Raw genomic sequence first — 15049 nt, 5'->3', positions numbered from 1 at the left:
TCTTTTTTTAAAAAATTCAATTTATTGGGGTGACATTAGTCCACATGATCATATGGCAGTGGTTTCCTGCTTTGTTCTCTCAAAGTCATTTTCTTTTCACGTTTTTGGATGATACATCATTCATATTCTTGTAGAACAATGCCTTTGTCCTCTCTGCGAATTTAGTATCCATTGCAGCGAATCTCATGAAGCATTAGTATGATAAATGTTAAAGTTGATTAGATTGGGGATGGGATGATGAGAGTATTAAACGGGTTTAAAAATGAGTTGGTTTCAAGAGCTGTAAGCAGTTGGTAAATAAAAAAGGAAACCCTTTCCTTTTAGTTCTTAAAAGAAATCCATAATGGGTTTTCCTCATAAACTGCAATTATTTTTAAATAGCACTAATGAATAATTTAAAGACCCACTGGGTTAAGCAATTAGTTTTAAGTGTGGATTAATTGCTTTCTTTATAATATTCCATATTAATTTTTTGCATAATATGGACAGATAGTTCATCTTCTTTAAAAATATTTTACGTTTTCTAAAACATGCTGATAGGTGAGAAAAGAAGCTGCTGCAGTTACTGTAAAATGGGGAGCATGTGGCTGCTGATCCTGTGCCCACCCCTGCTTTCGGGGAACTAACAAAATCATGGCGTTTCCCCCTCGCTCTGGTAATCCAGTAGGGAGATGTGGCTATCACACCTTTTCCTCTGTGACGGCAGTGAGAAACTGTGTCCCGGTACAAATACACACACAGACACAATAACATAAACGTTATTTGGAACAGAAGTTTTAGAATACAGTGCTTAGCTTTCTTTCATACCCACTAACATTTTCCACTCTACTCCACCTCAAACATGGTCCAGCACGGTAACTTTACAGGAAGGAAGTAGGTGTCTGGCTAAAGCTTATTTCTTGATCTGGGTGGTGGTTATCAGGATGCTCACCTTGTAATGATTCACTAGTGGTACAATAGTTTCTGTACCTGTGTTTTATTTTGCTCTATCAAAGTTAGAAATATATGTTCTAGCAGCTTGAAAAGCATTGTCTTAAGGGTGCGGAAACCTGAATGAATCATATCACAGCTTCCACGTCATTTTGTTTTTAAAGCAGAAAGAGAAGCATAAGCTAAAAAAAAAAAAAAAGTCCAAGGGTGAGTTAAAGGACTTGAGAGCCAAATCCATGAGTCTCATTTTTAGATCCAAATAAATTCCTAGTGGTAGCTTTCTTGAGTCATTGGGCAGGCCAGGGACTTAGCCAGATGGGATCCCATCAGCTTGAGGTCTACAATTTCTTTGGAAGGAGGCATTCACACACACACACACACACACACACACACACACACACACAGAGAGAGAGAGAGAGAGAGAGAGAGAGAGAGAATGAGAACACGACACAGGGCATTTTACTGTTATGAACTTCAAATTTTGAATGTCTTTCCTTCCTTTAAGAAAGAGGTATACTCTTTAATCCACTCTACCTCAATAATGGGTGCTTGTGAGTTAACATTGAGTATCTATTTTCCTCATTATATTGATCTCTCTTGAAACTGTCTTAAAAAAACCCCGACCTTTTTTTAGAGAGTAGTATTTCAAACAATGTATGCAGAGTGGTGGGAGTTGAAATTTTGGGTTCTAGCCTTGGCCCTGACCTGAACTGAATGTCTTTTCATAAATTACGAGCAATCAATTTTACTATTTTTACTCTCCAAGGACACAATGGCATGAAGCTTTTATCTCCAAATAGTACAACTTTTATTTAGTGCTAAGAAATATCCAGAACTTGGAAATAAGGCAAAAAGATGAGTGGCATGTATTTTTTTCTTAAACTTTCTGCTTACTATTGGTTAAAGGTTCAGACTATGTGAGATTTTTGTCCAGTAGAGATATAAGTAAATTAACTCTAATTGAGCTAGTAGCCCCAAATGTTGTAGTTTATTACCCTGTTGAACATTAAATATATCCCAGGAATTATATCCTAACACTTCTTTAATAAATTATCTTTCAATATTTAGCTTTTCACATGTTCTTTGAAAACATTTTAACATATTACAGGGTTTCTTCATTAATGAATGAATTGAATAAAATCCTTGACATGTGTTCATTTTATATTTACATGAGAGTCAAGATTTTATCTTTTTGAAAATTGTGCTTTTTGTAGGTTACTCTGCAGAGATGCCCAAGTGGACTAACCCGACAGAGCTGATTTCACTGTGTGGCTTGAGAAGTCTACCTCAAGGGCTTTGTGAACTCAGGCACGTCTCTTCCGACTTCCAGAGTGAATCCCACGAGGTAATGAAACTCTGATTTTGCTGGCTCTCCTTTTCTTCAGATTCTTCTTTTCTTCATGTCTACAGATTTCTGTTGAGTTTCTGGTTTGTTATTCCCATTGTGTTAGCAATAACTGGGAATTTGGGTTTATAGTCTGGTAAATAGGTGATGGAGATCCATTCCCTGCCAGGTGAGACACACATTCTGGGTTTGTAACTGGAACCAAGTTTTGATGGCCTGCTGCCACAAAAACCAAACTCATGAGACAGATGCTGGTGAAATAAGGAAGAGGTTTATTCACATGCCAGTCCAAAGATTTGAACAGATGTTTTACTAAAAAAGTTATATGGAGGCCAAATAAGCATATGAAAAAGATGCTTACATCATTATCAGGACTATACAAGTTAAAACCATAATAAAATAACATTACATACTTATTAGAATAGCTAAAAACCACCACCATCACAAAACAACCAACTAACAACAAAAACCTGGCAATACCAAGTGCTTGTGCAGATGTGAAGCAACTGAAACCCTCAGATGTTGCTGTGAGAATGCAAAATAGTATATTCACTTTGGAAATAGTTTGTCTGTTAAACATCCACTCACCATATGATATCTAGCAACCTTACTCCAGGATATGCCCATGTGAAATAAAAACTTACGTTTATACAAAAACTTGTACACAGGTATTTATAGGCTTTACCCATAATTGTTCAAAAATGGAAATAATCCAAGTGTCCTTCAACTTGTGAATGGATAAACAAACTTCTGTACATCTGTACAATGGAATTCTACTTAGCAATAGAAAGGAGCTACCGAGACTCCCAACTACAGGGCTGAACCTCATGCAAAGTGCTAAGCTAATGAGGGAGGCCAAATTCAAAAGGCTACGTACTGTAGGATTCCATGTATAGGACAGTCTGGAGTAGGCAAAACTCTAGGGACAAAAAAACAGAATCTGTGGTTGCTAGGGCTGGAAGGGGGTAAAGCAATTATTAAAAAGGGGCAAGAGGGGACTTGGGAGTGTTATGTGAAGAACTGTTCTAGGCTTTGATTGTGGTGGTGGTGATCTGACTTGAATGCATGTCAGATACCATCAACTGAATACTTAGAAAGGGTGAAGTTGACCATGTAAATTATACCTCAATAAAATAACATTGGTGCTCAAAGCTATACTTGGAGCAAGAGATTTGATAGAGAAATGCAACTATGTATTCAAGGTGATGAGATTAGGTTTTGCTTTTCAAGAAAAATAGGGAGTTGATTTGTCCTAAAATGTTCAGTTTGTTTCAGAATATGAGTTTAGTGAATACGCACAGCAAGATGTAGAGAACATGAAAGAACTGGATTTTATTTGTCTGGGTTTGTAGTACCAGAGTCTGAAAAGAGGACACAAAATGTCTTAAAATTTTGGCAAAGTTTGCTCAATATTGATGGGCTTATTCACAGGATTATGTATAAAAGAAAAAGAAATTCATGAAACCTTTTCTGCTACTATTATATTAATTCATAACTTGAATTAGGCTTGCTCTGTGTTAAAAAGAGAAGTTGGTTTTACAGTTCTTATCCACCTCACTTTCTGGAGCATATGGCTTTCAAGGGCATCAAAAAGAGATCCCAGTTAGATCTGGAACTTGAAATTGAAAACATGGGTGCTCATCTCAATGCCTATACTTTCAGAGAGCAGACTGTATATTATGCCAAAGCATTTTCTAAAGATTTGCCAAGAGCTGTAGAAATTCTTGCTGATATAATACAAAATAGCACATTGGGAGAAGCAGAGATTGAACGTGAATGAGGAGTAATCCTTAGAGAGATGCAGGAAGTTGAAACCAACTTACAAGAAGTAGTTTTCGATTATCTTCATGCCACAGCTTATCAAAATACTGCACTTGGACGGACAATTTTGGGACCAACTGAAAATATCAAATCTATAAATTGTAAGGACTTAGTGGATTATATAACTACACATTATAATGGACCAAGGATAGTACTTGCTGCTGCTGGAGGAGTTTTCCATGATGAACTGCTTGAGTTAGCAAAGTTTCATTTTGGTGACTCTTTGTCCACATACAAAGGAGAAATACCAGCTCTGCCTCCCTGCAAATTCACAGGAAGTGAGATTCGAGTCAGAGATGACAAGATGCCTTTAGCACATCTTGCAATAGCTGTTGAAGCTGTTGGTTGGGCACATCCGGATACAATCTGTCTCATGGTTGCAAACACACTGATTGGCAACTGGGATCACTCTTTCGGAGGAGGAATGAACTTATCTAGTAAGCTGGCCCAGTTTACCTGTCAAGGCAGCCTCTGCCATAGCTTCCAGTCTTTCAACACTTGCTACACAGATACTGGATTATGGGGAATCTATATGGTTTGTGAACTAGCCACTGTTGCAGACATGTTACATGTTGTTCAAAAAGAATGGATACGACTCTGTACAAGTGTCACTGAAAGTGAAGTTGCACGAGCCAAAAACCTAAAAACAAACATGTTGTTGCAACTCGATGGTTCTACTCCAATTTGTGAAGATATTGGTAGGCAAATGTTGTGCTATAATAGAAGAATTCCCATCCCTGAGCTTGAAGCAAGAGTAGATGCTGTGAATGCTGAGACAATTCGAGAAGTATGTTCCAAATATATTTATGACAAGAGTCCAGCTATTGCTGCTGTTGGTCCCATTGAGCAACTACCAGATTTTAACAGAATTCACATAACATGTGCTGGCTTCACAATGAAAATGCTCCTAAGCAAAATATTTTGAATATATATATTTATAAAACTAAAAAAAAAAAAAAATAGTAGAGCTTCTGAGTCTCAATAAAAGAAGTTTCTGGTCTTTGTGTTGACATTATCATGTCTTTGGTTATTTAAAAACAACAACACAGAACAAAGTTTCTTCACTGTGAGCAGACTCAGGTTCCTTACGACCATGTTGCCTTTAAAATATTTAAAAATATTACATTGTGACTTTGATTAAATAGGTAGCCAAATAGTTTCCCTTTGACTCCCATGTTCTTATCTTAATTAAGTTACTAAATATTTTAAAAATATATTTATTTATTGATTTCAGAGAGGAAGGGAGAAGGAGAGAGAGATAGAAACATCAATGATGAGAGAGAATTATTGATCGGCTGCCTCCTGCACGCCCCACACTGGGGATGGAACCCGAAACCCAGGCATGTGCCCTTGGCCGGAATCAAACCTGGGACCCCTCAGTCCGAAGGCTGACGCTCTATCCACTGAGCCAAGCCGGCTAGGGCCTAGATATATATTTTTTTATCATTCTTTTGATTTTGTCTAAGTTTGGAGCCTAAATGGAGAAAAATAAAATGACATCCCCATAAATGATATATATATACTAGAGGCCTAGTGCATGAAATTCATGCATGGGGGAGGGGCAGGGAGGAGGAGTCTCTCAGCCCATCCTGCACCTTCTCGCAATCCAGGACCCCTCGGGGATGTCTGACTGCTGGTTCAGGCCTGATCCCAACATTTGGACATCCCACTCGCAATCCGGGACCGCTGGCTCCTAAATGCTCTCCTGCCTGCCTCATCGCCCCTAACTGCTGGCCTGCCTGCCTGATTGCCCCTAACTGCTTGCCTGCCTGCCTGATCACCCCTAACTGCTCACCTGCCTGCCTGATAGCCCCTAACCTGCCTACCTGATTGCCCCTAACTGCCTCTGCCCAGCCCCCGCCACGGCGGCTTTTTCCGGAAGGACATCCCGAATGACATCCAGAAGGTCGTTTGGCTGTCCGGTCTAATTAGCATATTATGCTTTTATTATTATATATATATATAATAATATATATAACAGTGTTTTAAATTTTCAAGAGGTCCCCTGGAAATCATAAAGATTTATTATTTTACCTTATGAAAACAGATGCTAGAAATAATTAGGATTTATTTATTTATTGGTTTGCTCCATACCTCTACATCATTTCAACACAAGAGCTGCACAGGAAAAATTGTCAAATCAAAAGAGTTGTTCAACTTTTCCTAGGTTAAGTTTCTATAGTTAAAATATTATTAATTTAAATATTTCAGAAGCTGTAGACTTTACAGGAATGTCCTGGAGATTGGTCAATGCTCTTGCTGTCTATAATATGTTCTTACCCTAAGGGGAACCAACAATCAAACTCTGATGAAATAGTTAGGCATTCCATTGCAATGCAGAATTTTCATTTCCGCTGTGATGTTATTGAGTGCTGCAGTGACTGTCAAGTGGTCTGCCACAAGAGTTTTTAAAACATGCAATACCTGACTATTTAGTAAGGGGCACTGGCCTCCTTTCCCTTATATACTTTTGTTGAATATCTTTTATTTTATCTTCCTTTGTCAAATCAAAAAAATGACAGTCAATACAACAATAGCCATCTGGTGTGAATGACTCAAAATGATAGCTATTTTTTTTTTGTCAGATTGGCAAGAAATATACTTTTTGGTGTGCTGCAGAATTTTAGTAATTAGTTTATGTGTGCCATGAGATGAAAAAGGTTGAAAACTGCTGGATTACTGTAATAAATTAGCCAGGGTTGCTCCGTTTTATAATCAGACGCTTGCCTGAAAGTTCTACAAAGTAGAATTTGTATCTTTAAGAAGAAAGGTCAGCCTCAGAGCCTCCTGAAAAAGGATTGTGCCAAATCCTCTGAACTATTGATATGCCTAAGAATAACTCTCAGGTACAGGCTTCTGAGCTGACATGGCTGAAACAACTTCCAGGTCGCGGCAATACTGTCCGAATCTCAAGGACTCCTCTCCGTCTACAGCAGAGTGCAGGCTGCTTCCCAGACCCGGCGGAAAGAGAATTATGTGCGATCGAGGGGTGGAATCTAATTTGGGTTGTTTGTTTGGAATATTGCTGATGCTGCTTTAATTTTCTATATGGACATATACGATAGCTGTTTCTCCTATGTCTTCACTAACCCTCAATTTAGTAGAATCTGCTTTTAAACTGAAGTGAAACTTTAGAGCCTCCAGAGTTCAGAAAGTAATACATTTACTGAGTATCTTTATTTTTGTAGAGCAATATAGTTTCTGCATGGGATTATAAGACTCTGTCCTCTTTTTTACCGAAATATAATTGGACATATCAATTGTGCAACCAAAGGCCATAGCCAAATGCTGTATTTGAGAAGGATTCTCTTTTAATTAGGTATAACACACCCACTACTAAGGAAAATTCCTGTGATGGTTATTTTATGGTTGCCCCTAGGGTGCTCAGACTAAGCATTATGTCCCAGTGTGTCTGTGAGAGTGTTTTTGGATGAGATTAGCATTTGAATTGGTAGTAGACTGAGTACACTAGATTTCCTTCCCCAGTGTGGGTGGCAGAATCCAATCTGTTGAGGACCAGAATAGGACAAAAAGGAAGAAAAAGGAGGTATGTACTCCCTTTTGTTTCTGGCCTATCTGCTTGAGCTGGGATATTGATCTTTTCCTGCCCTTGACTAGGATTTATACCATTACCGAGCCTGGTTTTCAGGGCTTCACACTCAAACTGAATCACCCCATTGGCTTTCTTGGATCTCCAGCTTGCAGGCAGCACATTGTGGGACTTCCCAGCTTCCATAATTACATGAGCCAATTCCTATAATGAATCTTTTCCTGTACATGCATATTCCATTGGCTCTGTTTCTCTCGAGAACTCTGACTAATACAGTTACTGACCTGCCATGTGGAGCCAATGACTACAAATTGCTCCCAAGGACACCAGCTTGGTGTCTGGCTTACAGGGTCCCAGTGTCACAGTTGGTAAGAAAGCCCACCTGCGGAGCCAGGGGCTCACAAATTTAGGGGACTTCAAGAAGAGAGGAATTTATCCACTGAAGATAGATATGTACACCACCAGGTAAAATCTGGTGAAGAGAGTGTTTTTGTGCTTGTATTTTTAGTTTTAGGATAGAAGAGCCAAAAATAGAGGTTTTCAAAAGTCCCATCCAAGAAGCGTTCTAGATTTGCAGAGCAAATTTAATGAGGCATGCATGGTTAATAAATACCCTTTTTTTTTCATCTATCTGAGTAATCAAGCCAAACATACTGACACCAGCCTTTGGGAGGTTATTTATGATCCCAGGAATATGGTAGGAAGGCTGCTGTCCACATGTTGGAAATCAGGCAAAAAAAGAAAGTGGAGGGAGGAGGGTTGGCATGTCCATTCAATGTCCTACAGGAGCACAGCCCACCCACATTTAGAGGGGTTTGTTTTTTTTAACTCATTATTCAATATCAAGTAAAGGTTCCAGATTTAGTGAAGTTACAGGTTAACTTTTATGGATTTTTGTCCAGTAGAGATGTAAATGTTTGCTTTGCAATCAAACAGATAACTCGAAAGTTTACAGCTTGTCACTCTAGTGGACATTAAAGAGTTTGTGTCTAGCCCAGACACTTTATTCTAATAGCCCTTTACTAAATTGCCTAGAAAGACCTGGTTCCCTAAATGCTATCTGGACCAGTTTTAACACCTCACTAGTTTCCTCAGTTATTAATGGGCATAATAAAAGCTTTGATAAGTATTAACTATATATTTGCATGAGCTATGATTCAAAAATTATATTTTAACATAAATAAAGATTTTTCTTTTCATTTTTGTTCATCTCAGAAACAAAGCAAGCGATCCCGATGTGAGTGGTGTATAACTGAGTTCACGCATCAGAAAAAAGCAAAGGAACTTACGGGAGTTAGCTTTTGCAATAGTCATTGTATGTGTTGGGTCAGTTTATTGGAACATGTATTAAAAAATCTTTCATGAATCAGCTAGAGGTTTTGGGCCTCAAAATGAGATACCTCTGATCCTAAGTTAGTCTTCTTTTGGCCTGACATAATTTGATTCTGGGATCTCCAAGCTGTTATTTGACACAGAGATAGGAAATGGTTCCATTTTGAAAGAACCAGAGTGGTTCCTGAAAATATCTGTTGAATGAATGTCAACACAGAAAATCACTGCCCTTTTGAAGCCCAGGGTCATTGTTCTCCCACCAGGGGTGCTCACTACGGCCCATGGGCCACATGCGGCCCACCGAAAACAGTTGTTTTTTTTACTTCAAAATAAGATATGTGCAGTGTGCATAGGAATTTGTTCATAGTCTTTTTTAAAACTATAGTCCGGCCCTCCAACGGTCTGAGGGACAGTGAACTGGCCCCTGTTTAAAAAGTTTGAGGACCCCTGTAAGTCTTTCTAATCTAATCTCAAGCTTTTTACATCCAGCTGGTCTAGAATTGAATTTGCCATACCTTCCTGGACATTTTGTGTGGTTAGCCTTGCTTGTTGGGGGAGGTCCGTTCTCTGTCCTGGTGTAGTCTTTGATTGATTCCAGTGTATTCATTTTGCCTAGGCCAGAGCTTCCAACATAGCTTATCATTATGACAGAACCATTTATGAACAGTCAAATTCTGGCAAATCTGGGCAAGTCCAGCATGTAGCTTGGTTGATTAGGGTCAGGTAGAGTGAGGAGGAGATGGGTGGAATAGCAAGCTGGGCTTAAATTCTCCTCCAGTATGCCTTAAGCACCAAATTCACTTCATTGATGACTTGTTCCATTCTCAATATAGGAAAATAAAATAATACAGTTTGACTCTATTGAATAGAGACCTCTCTAGTCTTAGAACAAATAACAGTTGTTCCTTAGAGAAATTTAGGGTTAAAACCCAGTACATTCCTTTGAAAACAAAGTAAATTTTATTCAAATGCTCCAAAGGAAGCATCACAGAGTTAAAAGGAGGCTGTTAGTGCCCAGCCAGTGTTGCTCAGTGGTTGAGTGTTGACCTATAAACCAAGAGGTCACAGTTTGATTCCCCATCAGGGCACATGCCCAGGTTGTGGGCTTGATCCCCAGTGGGGGTGTGCAGGAGGCAACTGATTAATGATTCTCTCTCATCACTGACGTTTCTATCTCTCTCTCCCTGACCCTTCCTCTCTCTGAAATCAATAAAAACATAGATGTAGAGACATAGAAGCATGGAACAATCTGTTGAAGCTCAAAAGGAATGCAGGGGTGGGTGGGTGGGTGGGTGGGAAGAGATCAACCAAAGAATTTGTATGCATATATGCATAACCCATGGACACAGACAATAGTGTGGTGAAGGCCTGAGGTGGGGGGCAAGGAGGGTCAATGGGGAGTAAAAGAGTCTACATATAATATTTTTTAACAATAAAGATATAAATAAATAAATAAATAAATAAATAAGCAAACAAATAAATAAATAAATGGAAGGCTGTTAGAGATACCCAGGAAGGAGGTAACAGTGGTTTGGACTAGGCCTGTAGTAGTGAACATGGTGAAAATGTCAGATTCAATATATATTTTAGAAGTACAGCAGGGGGAACTTACTGATGAACTTGATATGGAGTGTGAGAGAAGGAAAAAAACCAAGATGACAACCTAGATCTGTGGCCTGAGCAACTGGTTTAACGGTGGTTCCACTTATCGACATAGGTTAGAGGGAGGAGAGCACTTTGAGTAGAGGGAAAACCAACATTTCTGTTTAGGACATGTAAGCTTGAGATGCCTTTGAGAATCCAAGTAGAAACATGAGGACATCTGGAGCTGAGGTTAGGTGTAGGTGGGGAGAGGAATTTGAGAGTTGTCAGCTCATTTGAAGCTGGGGTACTAAACATTATAAACTAAGAAAAGAGTGTTGATGGGGAAGAGAAGAGCATGACGATAAGACCTGGGGAATCTTCCCCTCGTAGAAGTCCGGGAATGGAGGAACATCTGGCAAAGGGGCTAAGAGGGAGTGACCTCTGAGATAGTAAAAAAAACCCAGAAAAGTGTAGTGTCCCAAAGCCTAGAGAAGAGAATATTTTAAGAAAGAATGTGCAGCAATGTCAAATGCTGCTGAGAGATTAGGGATGGGATGAGACAAGGAATTGACCATTCACTGGCTTTGGTCTGATGTAGGACATTGATAAGAATCCTATCAGAGAAGAGAGAGAGAAAAGTTTGTTTTTTACAGAGTGGTTAATAACATGGATTATGGATTTAGCCAGATGACAATAATAGCTACCATTAATTATGACTCAGTATCTACCAGCTGTTTCACAAAAATGATCTCATCCAATCCTTTAAACAATTACATTAGGCATATAGTGCCATCAGACCCATTTTATAGATAAAGTCATTGAAATTATTTAAACAAACTGGCTAGTGTCACACTCTATCAGTGGCAAAATCAAGATTCAAACAGAAATTATTTAACTTCAGAGCCATTTAACTTCAGAGTTTAACCATTTTGATCAATTGCTTCCTATAGCTCGTTCAAAGCCTTGTCTTGCTCTTGACTGGCTGTGTGATTTTGACTAGCTGTGTAACGTCTCAAAGACTTGCTTTCTACATTTTTCATAAAATGGGAGATCTTATATATACAAAGGGTTGTGAACATTGAATTATTGTATGCAAAGCCTTAGCATAGGGCCTGACACACTATTATTGTCTGGTGCAACCTACTAATTTCATAGATAAGGTAGCCAGGCCCCGGAATGCCCAGAGGACTTGCCACAGGAACATGGAAAATGTCAGAGGGAACACTGTGCAAATGGCCTGATTTCTGGTCCAGAGCTCTGAACTCTGAGGACCACTGACCACCTTTCTTTCTTGGAAGCCAAAATGCTCTTTGATGCAGTTCCAAAGCACTTGTGAGCCGCTTAAAATAGTCCCTGCTCCGGCAACAAATAACTCAGAGTGTCATTACCCACCTGATGCCTTTTGAAGCAGCACTGTTCCCATGAGTGCTCTGTCACCAGAGTGACAATCCCTCAAGTTGTACATCTTCCCGAAGCTGACACTCTGCTTTTGTGTTTTAAAATGCCCAAGACAGATCATAGAAAGTGCCAGCTCATTCCGGAGAGCAGAGAGTATACTTTAGGCCATTTTATGGCCAAGTAGGTAATATTTATTTAGTTATTTCCTTTTCACTCTATCTTAGTTGCAATTTGGTTATGAAAAAAATTGCAAAAGACAAAGTTTGACTTTGGAGGGTTCTAAATCTGGAAGATTTACATGGTACCTTAGGCTCAGAATCATGGACAGTGACTGTGGAAGGGACTCAGAGAATATTTCGATCAGTGGCCTTTGTATTTGGAGTTGTGGGGGACTGTGAGACTCCTTCAAGAGCCCCTGTGTAGCAAGGGCAAGGCTGGGAGATGATGAGTAGGACTCTGGCCTCCCACTCCAGCCTTTACCAGAATAGTTCTGTCTTGGTTTTGCACACAGGCCTTCTATAAACTAAACTACTTGTGGGGAAAGAGTTCTGGTTTAAAAACCACTGATCTCATCTAATTTTCTTACTATACAGACAGGACAACTGAGGTCCTAACAGGGGATGAATTTGTCCAGTACACAAAAGTAAGCCTATCCCAGAACATACACTGAAATTCAAGTCCCTGATATCCCATAGGGATTCCCCCTCCCCCACCACCTTGACCCAATAGGGCTACAAGACAACTTGACTTTAGTTTTTGACCTTACTTCCAGTGCAGGGATCAGTAAAATTTTTCTGTGAAGGGTTAGACCGTAAGTATTTTCAGATTTACAGGCTATATAGTCTCTGTTGCAGTTGATCCAAGTCTGTCCTATAGGGCAAAGCAGCCACAGCCAATGTGTAAATGGACAAGCATGAGTACATCCCAATATGATTTTATTTTCAAAAACAGGCAATCAGGTCATACAAGGTGCAGTTTGTTGATCCCTGTTCAGCATAGCAAGAAACAAGTGGGTTATGGTGAGATGATACACAACGTAAGAATGGATTAATTATTGATTGATGAAGTTTGGTGTGCTATTGGAGAGATGGACAGCAGGCCTCGTTATGAAACAATGGGGCTGTTTAGTAAATACATGGTCACCCAGGAAGGGCTGACAAACTGCCTGAGATCATGGCTGAGACATCCGGGAAGGCTTCACAAAGAGAACTTGGAGTTGGCCTTGGGTAATGTCATCAGGTCCCAAAAGGGAGACCATCTCAGATAGAGGAAAAGCACTTGGCAGAGCTCTAGTGGGTTTAGGAGTTATGAGGTGTGGGAGGTTGGGGAGAGATCCTAAAGGGTCTTGTCTGTGTGTTAAGACTGATCTTTATTATTTTAAATGTGGGGGGGGCAGCCATTTAAAGGATTTAAGCACGGGCATGACATGATCATCAGGCATTTCGGAGAGACTGATGTGGATGAAATGTTGAGGTTTGGGGCAGGAAAATACATCAGGAGGTTGTTGAAGTCATTTGGGTGAGAGATGATGGTCAAAGTTAGTGCTACACCTTACATTTACACAATGTTATATGTCAATCATATCTCAATAAAGCTGCAAAAAAAAAAAAAGAAAAATAGACAGGTCTGTGTATATGACATGATGCATGTTTGTTGCTTTAACTTATTGACTATTTTCTCAGAGCCAGGAGACTTAAATTTAACGCTGCCTACTTTTCATTAGCTGTGTTGACTTGGAAATGTCACTTAGCCTCTCTGAGCCTCAGATGCCTCATCTTCTGAATGGTGATTATAGTACCTACTACCAAAGATTGTGAAGATTAAATAGGATAATGTGTTAAAGCTCCACTTTAAATCCTGTTTTTATATACAAATACACAGCAAAGTGGTTTTCTTTTAATATAAACTGAATTCTCAAAGAGATTAAACTTGAAGAGAGATTGATCCTTACAGCGATAGGCACTGTTCTTGAAGTCAAATCCACTGTGGAAATGGGGGATCATTTTGGCATTTCTTATGGATCGTCGGGATATTCTCCAAGGCCGGAGAATGGTCTTTAAGATGTCTCCTCAGCTGGAATTTTAATAAAATGTGCATTCCTTGTAAATTACATTGCTCGCATGGAAATTTGCTATACGCTACAGATAGAGATTGCTGTTAACATCAATGCCAATTGAGGATTGCATTATTTTAAATTTGATTGATGTTCTCTTGTGCATTCCTGAAAGAGATATAGTGAAGTCAGATGACTCAATACCAGTCTTAAATGATACTTAGCGTGATGGTTATTCAGTAAAGATGTTCTCTTTAAATGTGTAGGAGGCACCCGTGTAACTAGACTCACTTGTGTGCTAAACAGTGCGCACATTCATTTCTCCCAATTGTTACTAAGAGTCCAATTTTAATTTGTTTGCTATTTCTGTTAATACCAAGGCCTATTTAGTATAACCGTTGGAAGTTGTTGAGGATATTAACTGGGATCCTCCTAGAATTGCTACAGAGTTTTTAAATATCTGTGAATTACCAAGACAAGGTTTTAGTTTTAACTCACATTAAGTAGATTTCATTATCAACAAGAATATGTGCAAACAGAAATGAGGCCATTAACATCTGAAATTACACTGCATTTTTAAAAAGAAAGTTTGAAAAAAATTGAGAAAATGCACTTTGCAAAAACAAAGTTGCCAAACATACAGAGAGAAAAGAAGCCAAATTTGACTGTACTGATTATAGACATACTGATCAGTATAAAGACACACTGATTGTGTTTATCACCATGTATTGAGAAATATTTATAAAAAACTGAAATGGAAATCTGGGGCCTGAGGTTCAGTTTTAGGTCAAATTTCCAAAAACCAATCTGCCCATGGACAATTCATCATATTGCCAACTTGCCAAATAGCAAATTCAACGAATTTGCTAAATTTATTGAAAACGAGTTTAGTTTAAACTGGTGAATAAATTAGAAAAAATTTAGAAGTCTTTGGCAAAGTTTTAGGTGATCAGCTTTCATTTTGCCTTCAGAGTAATATTTTTAACAAGTGTTCATCCTGTGTCTGCCCCAAGCTCCCTGTGGCTGGAGCTCAGAG

The 15049-nt window shown here is 39.1% G+C and overlaps 1 protein-coding gene across 1 annotated transcript; it reads left to right on the top strand.

Annotated features, from left to right (window-relative positions):
- The first annotated feature begins 841 nt into the window (after positions 1–841).
- Positions 842–5793, top strand: LOC139009463 (mitochondrial-processing peptidase subunit beta-like). Its single transcript, XM_070413755.1, is given in 5 exon segments — positions 842–854; positions 2145–2275; positions 3801–4968; positions 4971–4999; positions 5707–5793. Coding segments are annotated over 5 exon segments (1428 nt in total).
- The last annotated feature ends 9256 nt before the right edge of the window (positions 5794–15049 follow it).

The sequence above is a fragment of the Myotis yumanensis genome, unplaced genomic scaffold, assembly GCF_028538775.1.
Source record: "Myotis yumanensis isolate MYYU_CA2020_CCGP unplaced genomic scaffold, mMyoYum1.0.hap1 SCAF_4, whole genome shotgun sequence".
Taxonomy (NCBI): Eukaryota; Metazoa; Chordata; class Mammalia; order Chiroptera; family Vespertilionidae; genus Myotis; species Myotis yumanensis.
Note: the sequence above shows the minus strand (reverse complement) of the source record. Positions and strands in the feature narration are given on the sequence as shown.